The 19215-nt window shown below is 46.8% G+C and overlaps 1 protein-coding gene across 2 annotated transcripts in view; it reads left to right on the top strand.

The window, feature by feature from the left end:
- The window catches only part of LOC138580391 (3'-5' exoribonuclease HELZ2-like), a 724800-nt gene that overhangs the window by 504145 nt on the left and 201440 nt on the right, over positions 1-19215 (top strand). The window contains exons 13-15 of one of the 2 annotated variants that reach the window (XM_069650904.1): positions 2904-3048; positions 3186-3302; positions 3566-3758. The exons of the other annotated variant lie outside the window; for it this stretch is intronic. Of the exons in view, the coding sequence (XP_069507005.1) occupies positions 2904-3048; positions 3186-3302; positions 3566-3758 (455 nt within the window). The remainder of the gene's footprint in view (positions 1-2903; positions 3049-3185; positions 3303-3565; positions 3759-19215) is intronic. 2 annotated transcript variants of the gene reach the window in all.

Below are 19215 nucleotides of genomic sequence, written 5' to 3' on the forward strand. Positions count from 1 at the left end.
GGCAAATGGAAGATCTTCGGTTCGAGTAGCTGTAGTGAAGCACACAAGCGGGTGTCCTTCACCCTGGTTAATCCTAACCAGCGCCGAGAATGGTATCCAGGTGGCTTACGAGTTGACTGGTCCCACCAACTCAAAGGTAGAAGTCGTGTTTGAAGGGGCTTCTCTGTCGAGATGAACTTGGCAATTCGGACCTGCAACAGGGCTTCACCGGGCAAACCAACGGTCCAGGAATTGCAGCAGCCGTCCTCTTCCAGCTAGTCTTCAGTCCTTTCGTTCCAGTGGTCGGCTCTGCCTTTCAGTCAGGAGACTCTCCTTTTAAACAGTTTTCTCCCTTTCATTCCAGCCTAGCTGTACTCACCCAGCAGGGTGGCTGTTCTTGCCGGACAGTCAGCCAGCCAATCACGCCAGAGTGCATTTGGATCTCCTGGGAGACTAGGCACAGGGAGTTTCGGGCACCTCCCTCACTTCCTGCCCACCCTAGACACTCAGGCGCCAGAGGCGGTCTTCAGTCTTGAAGCCTGCCAAAGGCATAGAAACAAAGGGACCAAACCCAATTTGGCACGCAGAGACAAACTGTAGAAGGACCTTTCCAAAAATAAATGGCCAAAAAAGACCAGGACCAGTTTAAACAAAGGGGCTTAAGGCGCCATCCTAAAAAACATGGCTCCGCGGTTTTTAGCTACCGGTGTTCGCAGTCAGGAAAAATCATGGTAGTTCGTTGTAAAACCACTGCCACCAGCCATTTCGGAAAGGGTAGCATTTGACTGCTACATGAGTTTATAGTTAGAGATGCTAGGTTAACCCCTCCAGCACTCTATAGGAAGATAGTGTGTGCTTGGTCTTGCTTAGATTTACATGCGCCCACCCTTCCACCCCTCTTGGAGTAGAAGGAACATAGACCTCTTACACCTGCTCTCTTTTGTACTTGCGCTGACTAAAAGGCCCCCTCATGGCAGAAAAAACACAATTTGAGGGACATCGACGCGTGAGGGATTTTGGGTACACTACACGTCACGTTGGGGGATAGTGTTAGTCACGCCCACATCGTCGCCCCCTTTCGATCGTCAAAAGTAAAGATGCAAAACTCTGATTACCACTAGATGTCGGACTATATGCACAGCATGTGAATCTAAGTAGATACAATCATCAGAAATGCTACTACGGTGCGTAAATCATGTCATTTCTGTACCTGCCTAAATTGAATTCTGTGCTTCACTGTGTGGACTCGATGTGGACCCTTTACCCCACTCACTTTCTCCTGAGACTAAGCTTTGACCATTCCACGCTTATCTTGATTGGTTTTGGCTAACCTCTGAGTTCCCCCGTTCACTATAATTACAGTGGGCTCCTAAAATATGTTAGGGAGGATTTTTTGAATCTGGCATGGCTAAGTCACCCCAGTCCTAGGCTGAGGGCTAGCCTTACTGCTCCTGCACAGTATCCTCTACTGTTTCCAAAGGAGTCTCGTTAATAGGGCAGAAAAACACATTATTCACCATAAGCCACCTCCTATATTTGCATGCCACAGGTACGCACTACCAGTAGCCAAATCACTGCACTAATAATGGATACATATGGGTCACAGATGACAAATGCCTAGTTTTAGAGCTACATACATGAAGACCAGTTATAAATGAACATAACCTGAGCCCTAGGCATTTAGATAATCACATTGCTACAGATCACTGCATACAGGGATAATAAATACAGCACCACAAAGGTAATACAGTTGCTATAGTGTTCTTGCCCTGCTGCGTGTGCCAAGAATCTGCTTCAGATTACACACAAGCCAATTTGGTCGAAGGCACCTGTGCCCTTAACACTGAATATGGTTTTCTTGAAAGGAGGAAATGGGTACACCTCCATTAAAATGGTTTGACACACATGCTGGTCTGTAAGAATAAAAAGTGACAATGATGGGAGGCACCCGCACTAGAGGAAGTTCCCAAAGAAACAGGCTTAGAAGCACTCTATGTACATCGCCTAGGAGCACAACTAATGTTTGAGGGAGCATGTACAGCAGTGACCTCACAACCAGATTTAAGGGAATGTTTTAAAAATGCACAACTCTGCATGAGGAGTTACGTGTACCTCCTGTGTGACATTCCCACCAGACTACATTTTGAAATACTTCTGACAAACACAAGGTTTTAGATTCCGAAACCCTTCACCCCTGCCATGTCTGTATGTTTGGCAGCTGTGGTATCCAGTCCCTGCAGCCCCTGGATAACCTTCAGTCTTCAGCCCTTAACGTCATGAGGGTTGAGGTAAAGTAGGGGGGGGGGGGGGAGTAAAGCACTGCTCACAATGGGACCTAGCAGGTAGTTACTATATCAGCAACACATTGGCTTTTGCCACAGCCTGCTACAGTCTTAAAGGTCTTGTACATTTCTGCTCAAGACCGAGCTCTCCAAGTATGCAAGTGACTACAACTATTTTGCTGTCTGAGTTGTGGCATGTGGAACGGCCTGCTGGGCCAAGAGAAGATGGATGCATTTAGTCTCCTATTCAGGTCGGTTGTTAAACATCATAAAGTTGAAGCTTTGCGGATATGTTGGAGAAAATGCTCACTTTAGAACCAGCCTGGTTTGTTGTGAAGCATGACTGCCGCAGCTATCTTTGTGCAGACATTATTTCAAAAGCTTGTCCTTGACATTAAAGCGCATGTCCTGGGCGTCTGGAGATAAAATTTACGCAACCCTGTGCCAAAGATGGGCTTAACAGAAGGCCGGCAATTGATTGATACTAAGGTAAGCATATGACTTTTAGTAATGTGGTAAATGCAGGGGTGCTCTACAGTCTTCTTGGCAGTGTAGAGTGGTTCTTACTTTTGTCCCTTTGGTGCTGTGGGAAGGCACAAAGATTTCAAGTTTCTAAAGGCCCATCCTCTGTTCTCCTCTTAGCCATGTTGCTGTCGATGGGGGGTGTTTTACGCCCCCTACGGGTGTATGGTGAGCAGATGGAGATGGTGGACTATCCCTATCCCGGGAGCAGTATGCACTTGAACTTCAAATCCCTCCATGATGGAAAGCCAAAACAAGAGCTAAGGTAGGGAATGCCAAGGCAAGCAATGTAGTGGTGTAAATTGACCTCGTCCCTTGTGTTGAGGTCCCTGCATGTTCTCACTCATGAATTGCCTTAGATTGCTGAACCTCAGAACTAATGATCTTTTCCCCTCCCTCAAGGTCCATCACTTTGCATCACAGAATAAGGTTGCCATCCAATGAATGCCATAGCGAGATCCTTGAGTTTGATGCCAGGATACGTTCTCAAGAGGAGTTGTCTGAACAGGATATTCAAGAGTGAGTAGGCCTCCTTGTTGTCTGGGCAAAAGCAGAGGGTGTGCAGGCACTGAAATTGCAGAGGGTTACTGGTAACACATTATCTTGTGGCCGATCACATAGGAAAGATTAAAGTGGGGGCTGGGGGGGGCAGGGGTTAAACAATTGTCCCCCATGTAAGACTGTAGGGAGCAAAATATGTGGGCATGTAAAGCCAACAGGTGCTGTTGGATTGCCGTTTACCGTTGTAAACGAAATGCTGTTTTACTTTCCATTACCCACAGGTACAAATCGCTTCTTAAGAAGGCACGTGAACTGGAGCTGCTGCGCCATGATGTTATCCTATGCACCTGCTGTACTGCTTGTCAAGGCTGCCTTAAGAACCTCCCCACCAAGCAGATCCTGATCGATGAGTGTGGCATGTGCACTGAGCCAGAGACTCTAATTCCTCTGGTCAGCCACAAGAAAGCAGAGCAGGTTTGTGTGAACTGTACAGGAGAGCGAGGGAAAGGCAGCCCAGGGAACAATGGGAGTGGTTGCAATGGAGAAAGAGCTTGCTAGGATGGTTTAGTAAACTCCCTGCTTGTGGGAGGAGTTGGAAACCCCATGTTTGGGAGAATTCTCAGAAATGTGCTAACCTCCTTCTACCTTAAAGACCACCAGCTCTTTTTGCTGGACTTTAGGACTTTTAATTTCAAACCTGGAGAGAGACCTTTTTCCCCACTCATGTGTGTTTCTGTGATTTGTTGTTTCTTTTGACTTTCACAAACTCCATAGGCATCTTTACATTGTGACACACTGCACCTTCAGTGCAGTGGTACAGGGAAGTCTCCTAGATTTCCCAAAGGTTTAAATACCTTCTCTTGGTGAAACTACTGTTTCCAAGAGCAGTGAAGTGAGATTGACTTTACTTTCATTTTGTAACTTTCTAGACCCAGCACACAGTCTTACAATAGGGTGCTGGAGGGGTTACTTAGTATCCCCTTTGTCTTGCTTCGCATGTAACATTTTATGTTAAACATAAATTATTTATTTGTTTTTTTCCTCCTTTTGTTCCCCCTTCCATGCACTTCTCCCTCTCTACCATGCACTTGCGCGTTCTCAATGTCACTGGGCCTAGTAAGATCGTTGTTTTTGTTTCTCCTCTGTTCCCCGTCCCTTGCCTTGTCGCGCTCTGAAACACTTGTGTATGAGCACGATAGAAATAAAATATCAATATCAATACCCTTCTAGAATTAATGGCTGGTGGCAGTGGTTTGCTTTTTTTTTTTTTTTTTTTTTTTTTTTTTTTTTTACCATTGTGTGTTTTTACCACGGGCTGCAATTGCAACTGCAGTAAGACACCCATGGGTGCCCATTTTGTCAAAACGGCCATGGTCTTTTTTGGCAATTTCTTGTTGGAATGGTCCTTCAGATTTACTCTGCGTGCCAAACCAGGTTTGGTCGCTTTGTTTGTGGTGTCTTTGGCGGGATTCACAAGTGAAGCCCGTCTCTGGCCCCAGCGTGTCTAGCAGGGCAGGAAGCAAGGGAGGTGCCTGAAACTATCTGTACTTGGTCTCCTTGGTTACAGGAATGCACCCATAGGTGATTGGCTGGAGGGCTGTCCTCAGAGGACAGCCACCCTGCTGTGTGATTGACAGCTAGGCTGTAAATGAATGGGAGAAACCTGCATAAAAGGCAAGGCTTTTTGCTTGGAAGGCAGAGTCAACCACTGGACGAAGGAATTCGAAAAAGAACTTGAAGAGGACGCCTGCTGCAACTCCTGGACCGTTGGTTTGCCCGGTGAAGCCCTGCTGCAGTGTTGAAGCTCAGAATTCACCTTGACTAGAGAAGACCTGCAAAGGACTCCTGCCCTTGGGTTGGTGGGACCAATCGACCGCAAGACAAGCTCATCTGGAAATCCTCTCGGAGCTGGCTGTACTTCCATTGCTGCTGCAGGAACCGAAGTGCCAGGGAGAGGAACACCAGAATCGAGTGAGTCTTTGGACCCGAGCTCCAGGAAGATCCTGCGCGCTCCCAGGAAGCAGGACTAACCAAGCCTGAGACAACTCAACAGAGTGCTGAACCCCAGATGCAAGGAAAGTCCATAGTGGTATCTGAGAACCGCAGTGGTGCTGTTTGCGAGAGCAGCGAGGAGCAGAAACCGCAAAGTGCCACTGATCTGAAGTTTGCCCATTGCTGCCGCAGACCTGCCATTTGTAGTGCAGGAGTTCCCAGACGTCCTCCCTCTAGTCCCCACGACTGAGGCCCAGGATCTGCAGACTTGCACAGGAACAGAAGCCAGCTGGAACCAATTTCTTCTAACCAAAGGTACTGTAAAACTAAGTGGACTTACCTCGTGTCTTGTAGCCTTGCTAGTTCTCAGTTGAGCCTTGTCTTGATTGCTTTTGCAGAGTTGCTTGCAGCTTTGCTCCTCACAAGCCTCCCAGCTTGTGTTCCTACAGTGATTCTTTTTTTCTACAAAGACTTCTAAAACCTTTTGCAAGACTTTTACTTACCTGCAAGACGTGCTTTTGCTCACCTAGACTTTTGTTCAATTAACATTGGCTGGCCTGGCTCCCTGAAAGACTCTTCTTACCTCTGACTTTGTGTTTTACCTTTCCTCCAGGAAAGGGTTAATTTACTTTGCATTGGGGGGGGGGGTTAAAAAGTACTTAACTGATTCAGAACATTTGTTTCATTCCAAAACCCTTTTCTTTGACACCAACCTCAGTATTTCTCTAAATGTACCAGTGATCTATTTATGTCCAAAGTGTCCTAGTTCTTTGTCACCTCAGGGAGTAGGAACTATTTGCGTGCCATCCCAAATGGGTACTTGCTGATTTAGAGAAACTAAGGTGTATTTTGAAGTTTTTGTTACATATATATTGCTCCCTTCTGAAGAAGGCTTATTGAAATGACTCTTAAATAAATTGGTAATTGTTTAATCAAGAAACCTTCAGTGTAAATTTATTTTAATGCTTTCCACTGTGACTTCCTGTGTAACAACCTTACTGCTCACAGTGACCCCTCTTGCGATGCGCCTGGCTGCTCAGCCACACTACCAACCTGTGTAGTACAAACTTATACCAAAGGTTGGGTTACCTATTGCCAGGAGGACAGGGTTGGTGTAGTCTCCCACAGGGTACTACATAAATCTTGCCTAACACCCCAACCTCGGGTTAGCAAGGTTATTCGCAGCCCCAGTTGAGCAAAACTAATGTTAAATAGAATTGGCCAAACAGCAGGGCAGAATTAATGAGGAAAGGGGCACTGTTGTGTAGTACAGTAAATACTTGGCAGAAATGGGAAGTAAAAAGGTACACACAGGAAAGTTATACAAATAACACTATTTCTGGAGTTTATTAATCTGCTTAGATTTGGATGCTTTGCAAATACAGTTCAGTGTAGTGGTTGGCATGGAGTAAAACTTCTTTTTTCAAAGTCGAAAAAAGGAGCCTTGACCGGGGCGTTCATGTCACCCTGTTCCTATCAGAAGTGTATCTGTGATCCATCACTCGTCGACGTCCTGATTGGTTTTTTTATGTCATCAGTTGGGAGCAATACTTGTAGCAGAGACCTTTTTTAAACCACATTGCATGCGGATCGCCAACTTTGACATCGAAGCAGTCTGACGAAGGGCTTTCCCGACCGTCACTCCACAAGGTCTACAGCAGTATATGCTTATATATTACTTTTACATTTTTTCTTGAGGCCTTTATGGAAAAAAACACTTTAAATAAATTCTGTTCAAGGTGTAATTCATAATTTGCCAGGTGTGCCAACAGTTTGGGTTGAGACCGACACCCTCCGCCCCCCCAAACAGCAAAACAAAGGGGTGCTTTCAAGGCTAGTATCGCGGCAGATCCCCTTCCTTCCCCCGGCTCAGTCAACTCTGCCTCAGGGCGAGTTGTGGAGAAATCCCCACGGGATCTACAGACCACCACGACACAAACCGGAGGGAAATAAAAGCACAAGTCTGACATCGATGTGAAAGAAGACACAACACACATTACGTCTAGCATTACCCACTCAGAAAAAGCCAACCAGAGTACCCAACTGGTTCCTAAACCGACTGATTCAGAAAAGGGTTATACTAAACTTACAATACCTGTTATGTCCATATCAAACGTTGAATCGACGCTGAAAGAAAAAACGACTCTGAGGAGGAGTGGGAGGTATAAAACATGACTGCTGATCAGGGTATTGACAGCAACATTTTTGGTTCAACACCAATCCAAAGCTCAACTGTTGGGGAGAATTCTCAAAATGTGCCAATTCCTCCCACCTTCGAGCCCTCCAGCTCTTTAGCTAAACTTTGGGACTTTGAACTCTTCAAATCAATGTGTTTTCTGTGTTTTTCTTTGGTTATGTAATCTAACCAAATCCATAGGCATAATCTTTTCATTTGTCAAACAGCACCTTAAGTGCAGTGGCACAGGGAAACCTTTTCAGGCTTTCCCAAGGTTTAAACACCTTCTCTGGGATAAACTACTGTTTCCCAGAGAAAGTAATGTGAAATTGACTTACATCGTATATTTCACCAAATACTCAAAACCGGTGTCATTCCTGACTCTTGGTGTCAGTCAATTATTGTCCCAATCTTCAAGAAGGGTGATCGGTCTAATCCCTCGAACTATAGGCCGATTGCACTTCTTGATGCTCCTGGGAAGTTGTTCGCACGATTTGTTCTGCGAGATTTCAATTTATGGACGCACCAGAGTTCCAGGCGTGATCCTTGTCAAACTGGATTTATACAGGGCTTGGGAACTTCTATTAATCTCTTCTCCCTAACATCTATTTTAAATGATCACTCCTCGAAGCAACAGGCGCTCTACTTGGCTTTTGTTGATCTAAGAGCTGCCTTTGACTCGGTGTCGCGTGAAATTCTTTTACAGAAGTTGAGCCTCGCTGGCTGTCCTGCGTACTTAATCTCCTTAATTCATGCTTTACACACAGGGACAACTATTCAGATCAGACTGACTTGCGAAGGTACCTTAACTCCTCCAATTAAAACGTATAGGGGCCTGAAACAGGGATGTGTGCTAGCCTCGTCAATATTTAATTTTTTCATTTCAGACATTGGTTTAAGTTTTGCATACACAGTGGGAGATCCCCCAAAATTAGCACTGAAACCAACTCCAGCCTTGCTTTATGCGGATGATCTTGTCCTTCTCTCTAAAACCCCTTCGGGCCTTCAACACTTACTCGATGAATTAGCTCTCTACACTCAAAAAAATTTGCTATCCGTTAATTTGTCTAAAACTAAAATCATAATTTTCTCTGCTAAACAGCAGAAGCAGAGTAAATCTTTTCATTGGTATCTAAATAAGTCTGAAATTGAAGTGGTTAATCAATACACCTATTTAGGTGTCACCATTTCTAATGTTGGAAGTCAATCACATTGGCATACCATCACTGGGAAATTGACCCAGATGCTTGCACAAATAAAGATCATCCAGGCAAAGCTGGGGAAGTTTTCAATCATCCCAGCAGTAATTTTTTATTGTCAAAAAGTCACTCCGATACTCCTTTATGGTTCGGAAACACAAGAATTAATGCCTGAATCATTCTGGAGCAGACTGGAGAGTCTGTATTGGAGACGATGCCTAGGACTTCCAAATTGTATCTCTATTTGTTGGATCAGACATGAACTGGGTTTGATTTCTTTATACACTCGTCACCTCTGGTTCATTGTTAGCTTGTTTCGCAAATGCATAATGACCACGAATACCTTGATGCTAATAGGCACCCTGTCCACTCATATGTTTACTAGCAAAGAATTACATATGTCAAAATGGCGCCAAATTGCAATCAATGCACTAGCAGAAGCAGATGTGTCGTTGAAAACATTAATTGAAAATCCCAACAAGGCAAAAACCATGATGTTTGATGCTGATTGGATTAGAACTCGAGAGCATTGTGCAAACTTGTGTGACTTTAAAAATTACTTTCTGTTTCATAAAAAACATGGTTCAGTGGAACCATATTTACTTAAGTCTCCATCAGTCATACACCGAATTGAATTTTCTAGGTTGAGATTCAATCTTTGTCCAACACGCGAAATATTAGAGAGACGAAGATTGTTGGCTGATAATAGCTGTAGACATTGTGAAGATCTTGGTCAAAAGGAAACACTTAAACATCTGCTCACTGAATGCGCCTCCTTGTTTATGAAACGAACTCAATTTTTCAAATCTACTCTTAAAGAATATGTTAATTTATCTTCAGATTTATTATGGCAAATGATACTCGAAGGTAAAAACATATCACTCAGAATTAATGTTATTCGTTTTTTACATGATGTGAACCTTTTAGAACATTTTAAAGTGAGAGATCCCAGTTAATTAAAAATGCATTTTTTATTTATTTGTTTTTTTTTTTTCTTTATATTTCTTAACTCAGTAAATGGACATGATCAGATGAGTCCAGTTTAAATTAGTATTCATTTATGTATAGAAACGCTTCTATTATGTTTGTTATTTTATGTATCTGAATGTGTTTCTTTGTTGTTCTTTCTTGTTGTCTTTTTTTTTGTTTTGGTGTTTTTTTGTTTTTTTTCTTTTTAGTTTCTTTTCCTAATTTTACTGTACATAACATGTTGTTTTTAAAAGTTGATTAAATTCAGCTAAATAAAAAAAAAAAAAAAAAATGTGAAATTGACTTTACTAGTCTTTTTAAATTCCTAGACCCAGCACACCCTATTTTACAATAGAGAGCTGGAGGGGTTACTTAGTATCCCGTGTCTAGATTAATCATGTATCAGTCAAATGCTACCCTCTGTTCTCAGAATGGTTGGTGGCAGTGGTTTTACAAAAAACTAACATGATTTTTACCGACCGCGAACACCGGTAGCATTAAATCGCGGGAGCCATGTTTTTCAAGATGGCGTCTGAGCCTCCTTTGTTTAAACAGGTCCCGGTCTTCTTTTTTTGCCATTTCTTTTTGGAAAGGTCCTTCTAGAGTGTGTCTCTGCACGCCAAACTAGGATTGGTCCCCTTGTTCCTTTGACGGGCTTCAGGAGTGAAGACCGCCTCTGGCGCCCGAGTGTCTGGGATGGGCAGGAAGTGGGGGAGGTGCCCGAAACTCCCTGTGCTTCGTCTCCTAGGAGACCCAAATGCACTCTGTGGTGATTGGCTGGCTGACTGTCCTGCAAGGACAGCCACCCTGCTGGCTGAGTGGGAGCTAGGCTGAAATGAATGGGAGAGAACTGAATAAAAGACGAGTCTCTTGGCTTGGAAGGCAGAGTCGACCATTGGAACGAAAGAACCGAAGACGAGCTTGAAGAGGATGGCTGCTGCAACTCCTGGACCGTTGGTTTGCCCGGTGAAGCCCTGCTGCCGGTCCGACTCACCAAGTTTCTCTTAAGAGAAGCCCTGCAAGGACGACTTCTCCCTTTTTGAGTTGGTGGGACCAATCAACTCGACACTAAGCCACCTGGATACCAATCTCGGAGCTGGTTGTATTTTCCTCAAAGTGCAGCAGGAAACCGAATAAACTGGGAGAGGGACACCAGCTTGTGTGCTTGACTACAGCTACTGGAATTGAAGATTTGTCAGTTGCCAGCTTTTTGACAAGTCTCAGTGCAGGAGTCCCCCAACGTCCTCCGTCTTGTCCCACGAATGAGGCCCAGGAACAGCGAGATGTGCAGGAACTGCCAGGAACAGAGGACATTAGCTGCATATTTTTCTTCATTTGGAAAAGTACTGTAAAATCAGACTGAGTACTTGCCTCTCGCGATGAAAGTGCTTGAAACTTTCCCAACTCACAGGCCTAATCAGCTTGTGACCCAACATGATTCTTCTTGCTACAAACTATTCCTAAGAACTTTTGCAGAGACTTTTCCGTTTATCTACCAGAACTGCTTTAGGGTAAGAGTCTTCAGGTAGCCAGGACAGCCAATGTCAATTGAGCAAAGTCTAGGGGAGCCGAGGCACTTCTTGAAGATGGCACGAAAGTCTTGCACAATGTGGAAGAGTTTTGTTGTAAAAGGAAATCGCTGTTGGGCCACAAGCTGGGAGGCTTGTGAAGGGCCATGATGCATGCAACTCTGCAAAAGGCAGCAAATTCAAGTCTCCAGTCTGAGCAAGCAAGCTACACACAAGAGGCAAGTACCCCTAGTAGCACAGTACCTTGAGCTTGAAGAAAAGATTCCAGCTGGCTTCTGTTCCTGTTGTAGTCCCGCAGATCCTGCGGTTCCTGGGTCCCAGTCGTCAAGAGGGAGGACATCTGGGGACTCTCCTCCCCTACGGTTTGAAGGTTGGTGTTACGCTCACCTTGTATCCACGGGGACACCACCCAGCCAGCTGGTCGCTGATGCCCTTCCTGATGGTTCCCCTGTGGTATCGGTGTCAAGGGAATTCCGCCTGGAAAATGAAGACTTTCAGGACTGGGCGACCAAGGTAAGCAGTTTAATCCCCCACCTCCTTATATTTCCAGCCCCTCCAGGTTCTCTTCTCAACTGGTTGCCGGAATCGGTGGGCTCTCCGTCCTGCTCTCTGGGCAGGGGCACATTGGCTTTTGTGGGCGCTGGCGGTCCAGTTACTTCACTGACTGCGGCCCTTGTAGTGTATTTCAGGTAGGTCTTATTGCAATTAATGGTGTCGTATTTCTTGCATGCTGTTCTAATGTCTCTCTTTATCTCCTCTAGGGGCGTGGAGTGTCCACTCTGAGAACGGGATGTGCTGGTTCTCACCGGGAGATGATGGCGCTCTATAGCGCTATGATGTGGTAAGGAGGCGCAGCGATGCCTTGTCCTCACTGACCTGTGTTTTTCCCCTTTTCGTAGGTCGCGGAGAGTACCCAGCGCAGATGGGGTTTCCGGAGCAGTGCCGGTCGAGAAGTAACCAGGCAGGTAAGTCTTTAAGCGCTTTTATGGTTGTAATGTCTCTAGTACCTCCGTTAATAATGTCTTTCTCCTTTTCTCAGGTCCCTCGATCCGGGCAGCGAACTCCTCCAACAGAGATGCCCAGGAGCTGTGAGCAGAGATGAATGAATATTGCAGGTAAGATTCTGCTGCTAACGATGTTTCTTTGTTTTTTCTGCAGGTCCGGAATTCGTCGGGTTCGCGAGAAGCTGGACACGGTGAGCGTCACGTTGCGAGAAGCAAAGTAACGTGAAGCGTGTGTTCTTGTTCGGGTGTGGTTTAAATAGCCACTGTAAAGTAGTCCAGGTAAAGTAGTCCCTAGGCCACCACACCCAAAGCACTAGACCGCATAGCTTGGTTCTAGGAACCCAGCTATGTGGATGCCTCCATGTTGGCTGAAAGCCTTAATAAAGTAGTCGCTTAAGCAGATGCCTCTCCCAACTGATGAGCCTGGTGCCCAAGAGGGCTTGAAAAGTGGAAGTCTGGCCTTATTAAAGATCCGAGCCCTGATTCCACCTGGCTTGTGGGCTTGCCAGTGGGGGTCAGGGCTGAAGGTCGCGACAGTTGGTGGAAGCAATGGGCACAATTCAGATAAGCACTTCGCGGTTTCAGCTACTCTCAAATCGCACCACCCGGTTCTTGGACACCTTATGGGCTCCCCTTGCTTCTCGGGGTCCAGTTGTGGCTCAGGCTTAGTTGGTCCTGCTTTGAAGGAGTCTTAAGGATCTTCCTGGAGCTTGGGGTCTGGCTTAAAGACGATGCACTCAATTCTGGCGTTCCTGTCCCCTGGCACTCGGTTCCGGCAGCAGCGAAGTAGTACAGCCAGCAGAGAGGGCTCCCAGTCGATTTCATCTTGGGGTTGATTGGTCCCACCAACCCGAGAGGAGAAGTCGTCCTTTTCGTGCTTCTCTAGAAATTCAGCAGGCAAATCAACGGTCCAAGAGGGTGCAGCAAGTTTTTCTACCAGTTTCTTCTTTGGTTCCTTCGTCCAGTGGTCGACTCTGCCTTCCTTGCAAAAGACATCGCCTTTTATGCAAGTTTCTCCCATTCATTTGCAGCCTAGCTGTCACTCACAGCAGGATGGCTGTCCTCCAAGGACAGCCAGCCAATCACCTTTGGGTGCATTCATGTAACCAAGAAGACTAAGCACAGCAAGTTTCGGGAACCTCCCTCGCTTCCTGCCCTGCCAGACATGCTGGAGCCAGAGGCGGGCTTCACCAGTGAATCCCTCCAAAGAAGAGGTGAACAAAGGGACCAAAACTAGTTTGGCGCGCAGAGTAAATCTCAAGAAGGGCCTTTCCAACAAGAAATGCCAAAAAAAGAGCAGGCCATTTTGACATAATGGGCCTCCATGGGTGTCTTACTGCAGCTGCAATTGCAGCCCGTGGTAGACACACAATTGTAGGAAAAAGTAAACCACTGCCACAGCCATTAATTGTAGAAAGGGTAACCAAGGAAAATCTGTAATCACCTTCCCATTCAGCACACTCATGAATACAACACAGCCTTAGCCAGCAAACGCCGATCGTTGAGAAAACTAAAGAGGCAGCGAATTTGAATCAACCAATACTTTGGGAAAAACTTTGGTAGAAACAAGACTCTATAAACAATGGCTGAGAAACTCAAGAGATGCATTATACCAGTCGGACGCCGAGGAGATGTTGAAGGCTCTGGCAAATAAAAAATCTCGAGACTTCTGGTCTTTAATCAACAAATCAAACTAACTCCAAAACTCACAGATGATAAATCCAGTACCTGAAGGAAAATGGACCGCCCCTTTTCTGAAACTGTTTGAGCCAATAAATGGAATTAACAACGAACCCGAAAAACAACAGGACTCAGTCTGGGTGGATCTGACAGAGATCAACGAGATCAAATCAATCATTTTGAAACTGAAACCGTCTAGAGCCCCAGGCCCTGATGGGCTAGCGAACTGCGATCTCAAACAACATCCGGACGAATGGGCCAATCTTATTAGTTCAATCTTCGAAGTTTATCGAGAAACCAAAACCATTCCAGACTCGTGGAAAAAAGCTCTGATCGTGCCGATCTTTAAAAAGGGAGCCAGAGACGACCCTCTGAACTATAGGCCAATAGCCTTGCTGGACGTCATTGGAAAGGTTTTCGCCACAATCCTGCTAAGCCATTTTCGTAATTGGGCTGCTATTGCTGGATGTTCAGATGTCCTGAAAACAGGATTCCAAAAAAACACGAGTGCGAATATACTATGTCTGAACTTACTCAAAGACAGAGTTTTGACTGGATCCCCTCGGATGTTCCTGGCGTTTGTTGATCTGTCTGTGTCTGTCCACTCTATCGAATGCAGCAACAATGGTCAAAACTACTAGCTGCATAGTGAAGCAACTCCTCAAACTGGCCCACATTGGCCAAAAAAGTGGCCCATTTTGATTGGCCTACACTAGCATTTTGAATTTTTGGTACAGTCATCGTCCTATTGCCCTATAGGCCAGTCCAAGCCTGCCGACTCATCCATAATGGGTGAGGAGGCGTCCACCCACTGGCCACTTCCTGCATTATGGAGGAGCCGAAGAGCCAGCGCAGTGAAGCACTGAGCACTCCCTCAGCTGCTTTATCCAGCTGAGGGAGTGCTCCTGGGCCGGCTGAACTGTCAAAGGGAAACACTGTTTGCCTTTCATAGTTCAGTTCCCCAGCTGCACATGATCACTGAGCCATGCAACGTTGGGGGTGTTTTGCTTCGCCAGCCTTGCATAGCTCATTGGAAATGCTGGTTGAGGCACTGCATGTATGTGCGAGGGGGTGCTCCTGCACCTCCTCCCACATACGGTCAGAGCAACCTGGAGCGGGGCATTATAGCAACCATGCGCAGGCCCCTGCAGAAGGTACGTTTATGGCGATTTATTTTTTATTTAAATGTGTATGGATGTGTGTAAGTTTGTGTTATGGGACTGTGGTGGGAGCAGGATGGGCGGCAGCACTGGGATAGTGGTGGGAGTAGGGTGGGGGAGAGCCCAGGGTCTGTACTGGGAGTAGGGTGCAGTGACGGCACGCAAAAGTTCATAGCGATTTCTACATACTGTCCATCCAGCACTTTTAGGGGGGCCCGGCCTGCCCAAACTTGCCTCAGGGGGGCCAGAGCCAAAAAAGTTTGAAGACCACTGCTCTACACCCTCAGCAGATGCGGCACCCACCATCCCAAGGGCTCACGCGTTTTTTCACATGCCTCTTTGCCCTCATCTTCCGATGCATTTGGTTGTTCTCGCCCTGGCCATCCATGTCAAAGGGCGGACGTTCTAAGAGCACCCACATTATCCCTGTTTGCATCTCTGCGCACCTTGTCTACCATCATATCCTCTGTATTTTTCATGCTCCCCTGCCTGGAATTAGCAGCTTGCCCTTGTCATGGCGCACCTATTTTTGTTCTCCTATACACCTCACTTGACCTAATTTCTATATCGCTGGCCCTTCCTATTCCAACCCTTTCCTCTACTTAGACCTTCCTCCTTCACTCCTTGCTTTTGTGACTCCTGTAACTTTACCTTCCCTCCCACCCCTTTTCCCTCTCCCCTGGTTTTTGTTGATCTCTAGGATCGCCTGTCCAGTATGCAACAAATCCCACTCCACTCTTGATCTCTCCTATTGGCCTACTCTACATTTTCTAGGTTCAGAGAAACCTGCATTCCTTCTTGTAATTCCAAGACTCCTGCTTTCTCTGTTAGTCTACAAACTTTCTTCATTCCACCCGCCTTACTGGTAAAGTGAATGGTGTAGGAATCCTATTTCACTCTTCTTGGACTCTTAGTCTAAGACAAAAAGAGGAAGTTTGTAAGGGAAGGAACTATCATATTGACTATCAACTTTCTCTTCTCCTTTCATTCCTTATCCTCCTAAAGACCTCTTGGCCCTCTACAGTCTTTCATTGATCTTGGCTTTCTCCTTTTCGCCTTACACTCGCATCTCCATTTTTTTCTGCTTTGCTACTTCAATCTTTACCTTGCTACCACCTCTCCACCTCCTTTCCTATGTCTCATGACTCCTTTCAGTTAAACTTTCCTTGCTCACTCAATCTCATTTTTCTTCCTTCCATATTGATGCATTGTTTTCGGCCACCCATATACTGTATCATTTCTTCCTTCTATTCCAAATTCTTCTGCCATTACTGTATCCTTTGTACAACATAATTTTCTTCAACCCTTCATCTCTTCATTCTCTTCTTCACTTCCCCTATTATAACCTGTTCCTCCTTTATCCCTGATCTTGCTGCCTCTACTCTCCACTCTTCTGTTCGCTCTTGACTCACTGCACCCTTCCCCACCTTTCCCTTGCGCTAACCTCTATAACCCTGGCTAACTCGCTCTTAAATACCTCCCTTGGCTGGACACCGAATGAGAAAATCGCAACCCCCTACTAAACACCAGAAACACTTTCACATCATCCTGTCTTATTTTTTTTTAACTGCTCAATATTCTCGCACCTCATCGTTCTTGACCTTTCCCTCTTTACCCTGCTCCACTACAGACTACTTTACTAGCAGTTTCCTCTGCACTCGACATGCCTCTCCTACCCACCACCTACTTCTTCCTCTTTCCCATTTCCGTGCTCCTTCTTTATCCCTTACTGATTCTGACCACTTTATATCATATGCTCGCCCTACTGCCTTGTCTCTTGACCCTATTCCTTTCCATCTCGTACCCTTTGCTTATACTCTGCTGCTCTTAGTTCAATCTCTCCCTCTCATCCTCCATCTTTCCATTTTCTATTGCTATTATTCTCCAGCATGGGGTCTGGCATGAATTGACATGCTCATGGATATTCCCCGTCAGGCCGGGAATCCTCGGTAAAAGAAAAGTTCCACTTTAGTTTATAAACTGTCTCTCTCCTATAAACCAATCACTCAACTCTGGGTCATACTGACCCAGCCAATGACTGCCCTCTCCGTAAGCCCCTCCTCTGGCAGCCATCTTCGAGCTTTCTGTGTTTTTGGTAGGAAAACATCTTTTTCGTTCATTTGATCCCGCGTGGTCCATAGTTTATCCATCCGATTAACGGGGATACGTTTTTCGGAATCTCATCACCCCTCAAGGGCAGAAATCATAGTGTCTTCTTGGAAGATTCCAGAAATCCATCGGGTCTACACCGCGCCGGATCATGTCGGAGAAGAACTGAGCTTCCCTCTTCAAGCTGTGCACCAGCTGTGTTTTGCGGAATGTTTATGGTCTACACCCGATGCACAAGGAAGAAGATTGAGATCGGCAGTGGTTCCTCCAAGCGCACGATGGACCGTCCGACTGGCGACGTGGGCCAAGGCCTCTACCCTGTGTGGTCCACAGGGGCATGCCTCATCCGGATCCAGCCAGCCGGAGCGGGCTTCCAAGTCCCTTGAGGGTGCGCCATCCGTGGGGGCCCAAGACAAGGACAAGCACCGCAAGTCTGCTTCCGCCAGAGTCGCAGCGCAAGCGGGTCCCGCAACAGTCGTGGCGTGTTCGTGTCCATCAGCCTCAATCTCCAGCCATCGCTCCAGCTCTTCGTCAAAGAGAAAGTCTGCTATCCCGCAGAAGCTGCGTGAGAAACCGGAGAAGGCCAAGCAGGACAAGGTGTCTGTCCTGCCAGCTAAGGCCCAGGTGGTCCAGGCCAAGACATCCTCTTCCATCGAGATGGTTGCTGCCGCCCTCTTAAAGGCGAAAGGGGCTGACCCGGTCCAGGGTACCCCAGTGGCAGCGAGGGTTGTGCTCCATCCTAGGCAGGAGTTTTTGGCCAAGCCAGTGGAGAAAGCTCCGGAGAGGAGGATGCCGGACCTCCACCCAAAGCCGACCCCTCAGGGCCTGAAGAGGAGGTGGGGGGGCCATGGAAGAGCTTCAGGGCACGGATATTTCTTCGTCCAATGAGGAAGATCTATTTATTCTATCCATACCATCCCTGAGGAGATGGGTGACGTCGATGAACGTAGAGGGAGGCGACGACCTACGCACGGGCTCGGCAGCAACCTTATCCGTCCCACCCCCCCCCCCCCCCCGGAGCACCTTCCAGAGACCTGTCGCAGGATATTCTCTCGACCCTCCACACACTGGTGTCGGAGATTCAGAAGAGGATGCCGACGGCACCACCAGCGACGACCCCCGTTGACACCGGGGCAACCACTGTCCAAGAAAAGGACGCACCCTACACCTCCACTCCAGCCATCACTGTCTCCACCACCCCCCACCCCTTCCCCAAGGGACACGTGGACAACACGGCTACAACAGACAGACTGCGGTGGATTCTTGGCCACCAAGGGCTTCTCCGCCAGACAAAGTGGGATCCTTCCATTTCATGATCGTTCGTGCGTCTGAATTTTTTCAGCTCATCCTGGAAGAGGAGAAAAAGGAAGGCTTCCTGTACCAACACCAGGAGGTGAAAAGGAAGACCATTCTGTCGGTAATGCTCCTGGACGACGTCTGGGATGAAGGGCTGGCACATCTGAAGAACCCCTTCTCGGCACCGGCAAAGAGGGACCGGCTGGAGAAGATATATTGAGTGCCGGAGTCTGCACCCAAATGTCTGGTCACAACCAGCGCCGGATTCTGGTCTCGCTGCAGCAAAGAAGTAGTCCAATACATCTTCAACCTCTGTTCCCCCGGACGGCGAGGGGAATAAATGGGACGCTGTGGGATGGAAAGTAATGTACTCCGAGACGACAATGGTCAAGGTGGCCAACGTCTTAGCGATCTTGGCCTGTTACGACCGGAGCTATGGTACAAGATGGCTCCAATCCTGGATTTCATCCCCAAGGACAAGCGTCGGTGGGAAACAAACTTTGGACAATGCAGAACTAGGTTAGATATGAACCCTGCAAACAGACATTTTATTGTAATCTGAAATATAAGACAACCAGGACTAACATGGTCAAACTCCCATATCATTGAGATGGTCCTGGTTATGTTGTGTCAAAACCTGATGCGCTGCACTCGGACACAGGGTTCTGCCAGATGGGAAACTGGGTTTGCCTCCGTCGTCGTGGCTGGCTGAGGCCACCAACTTCAGAGAAGAGTTCCAGATGAGGATCCTGGAGATGCTGTTCGACGGAGACGATCTTTTTGGCAAGGCAGTCTAATCTCTTCAAGCCACCCAAAC

Source organism: Ambystoma mexicanum, chromosome 3p (assembly GCF_040938575.1).
Source record: "Ambystoma mexicanum isolate Mex_15411 chromosome 3p, UKY_AmexF1_1, whole genome shotgun sequence".
NCBI classification, from domain to species: Eukaryota; Metazoa; Chordata; class Amphibia; order Caudata; family Ambystomatidae; genus Ambystoma; species Ambystoma mexicanum.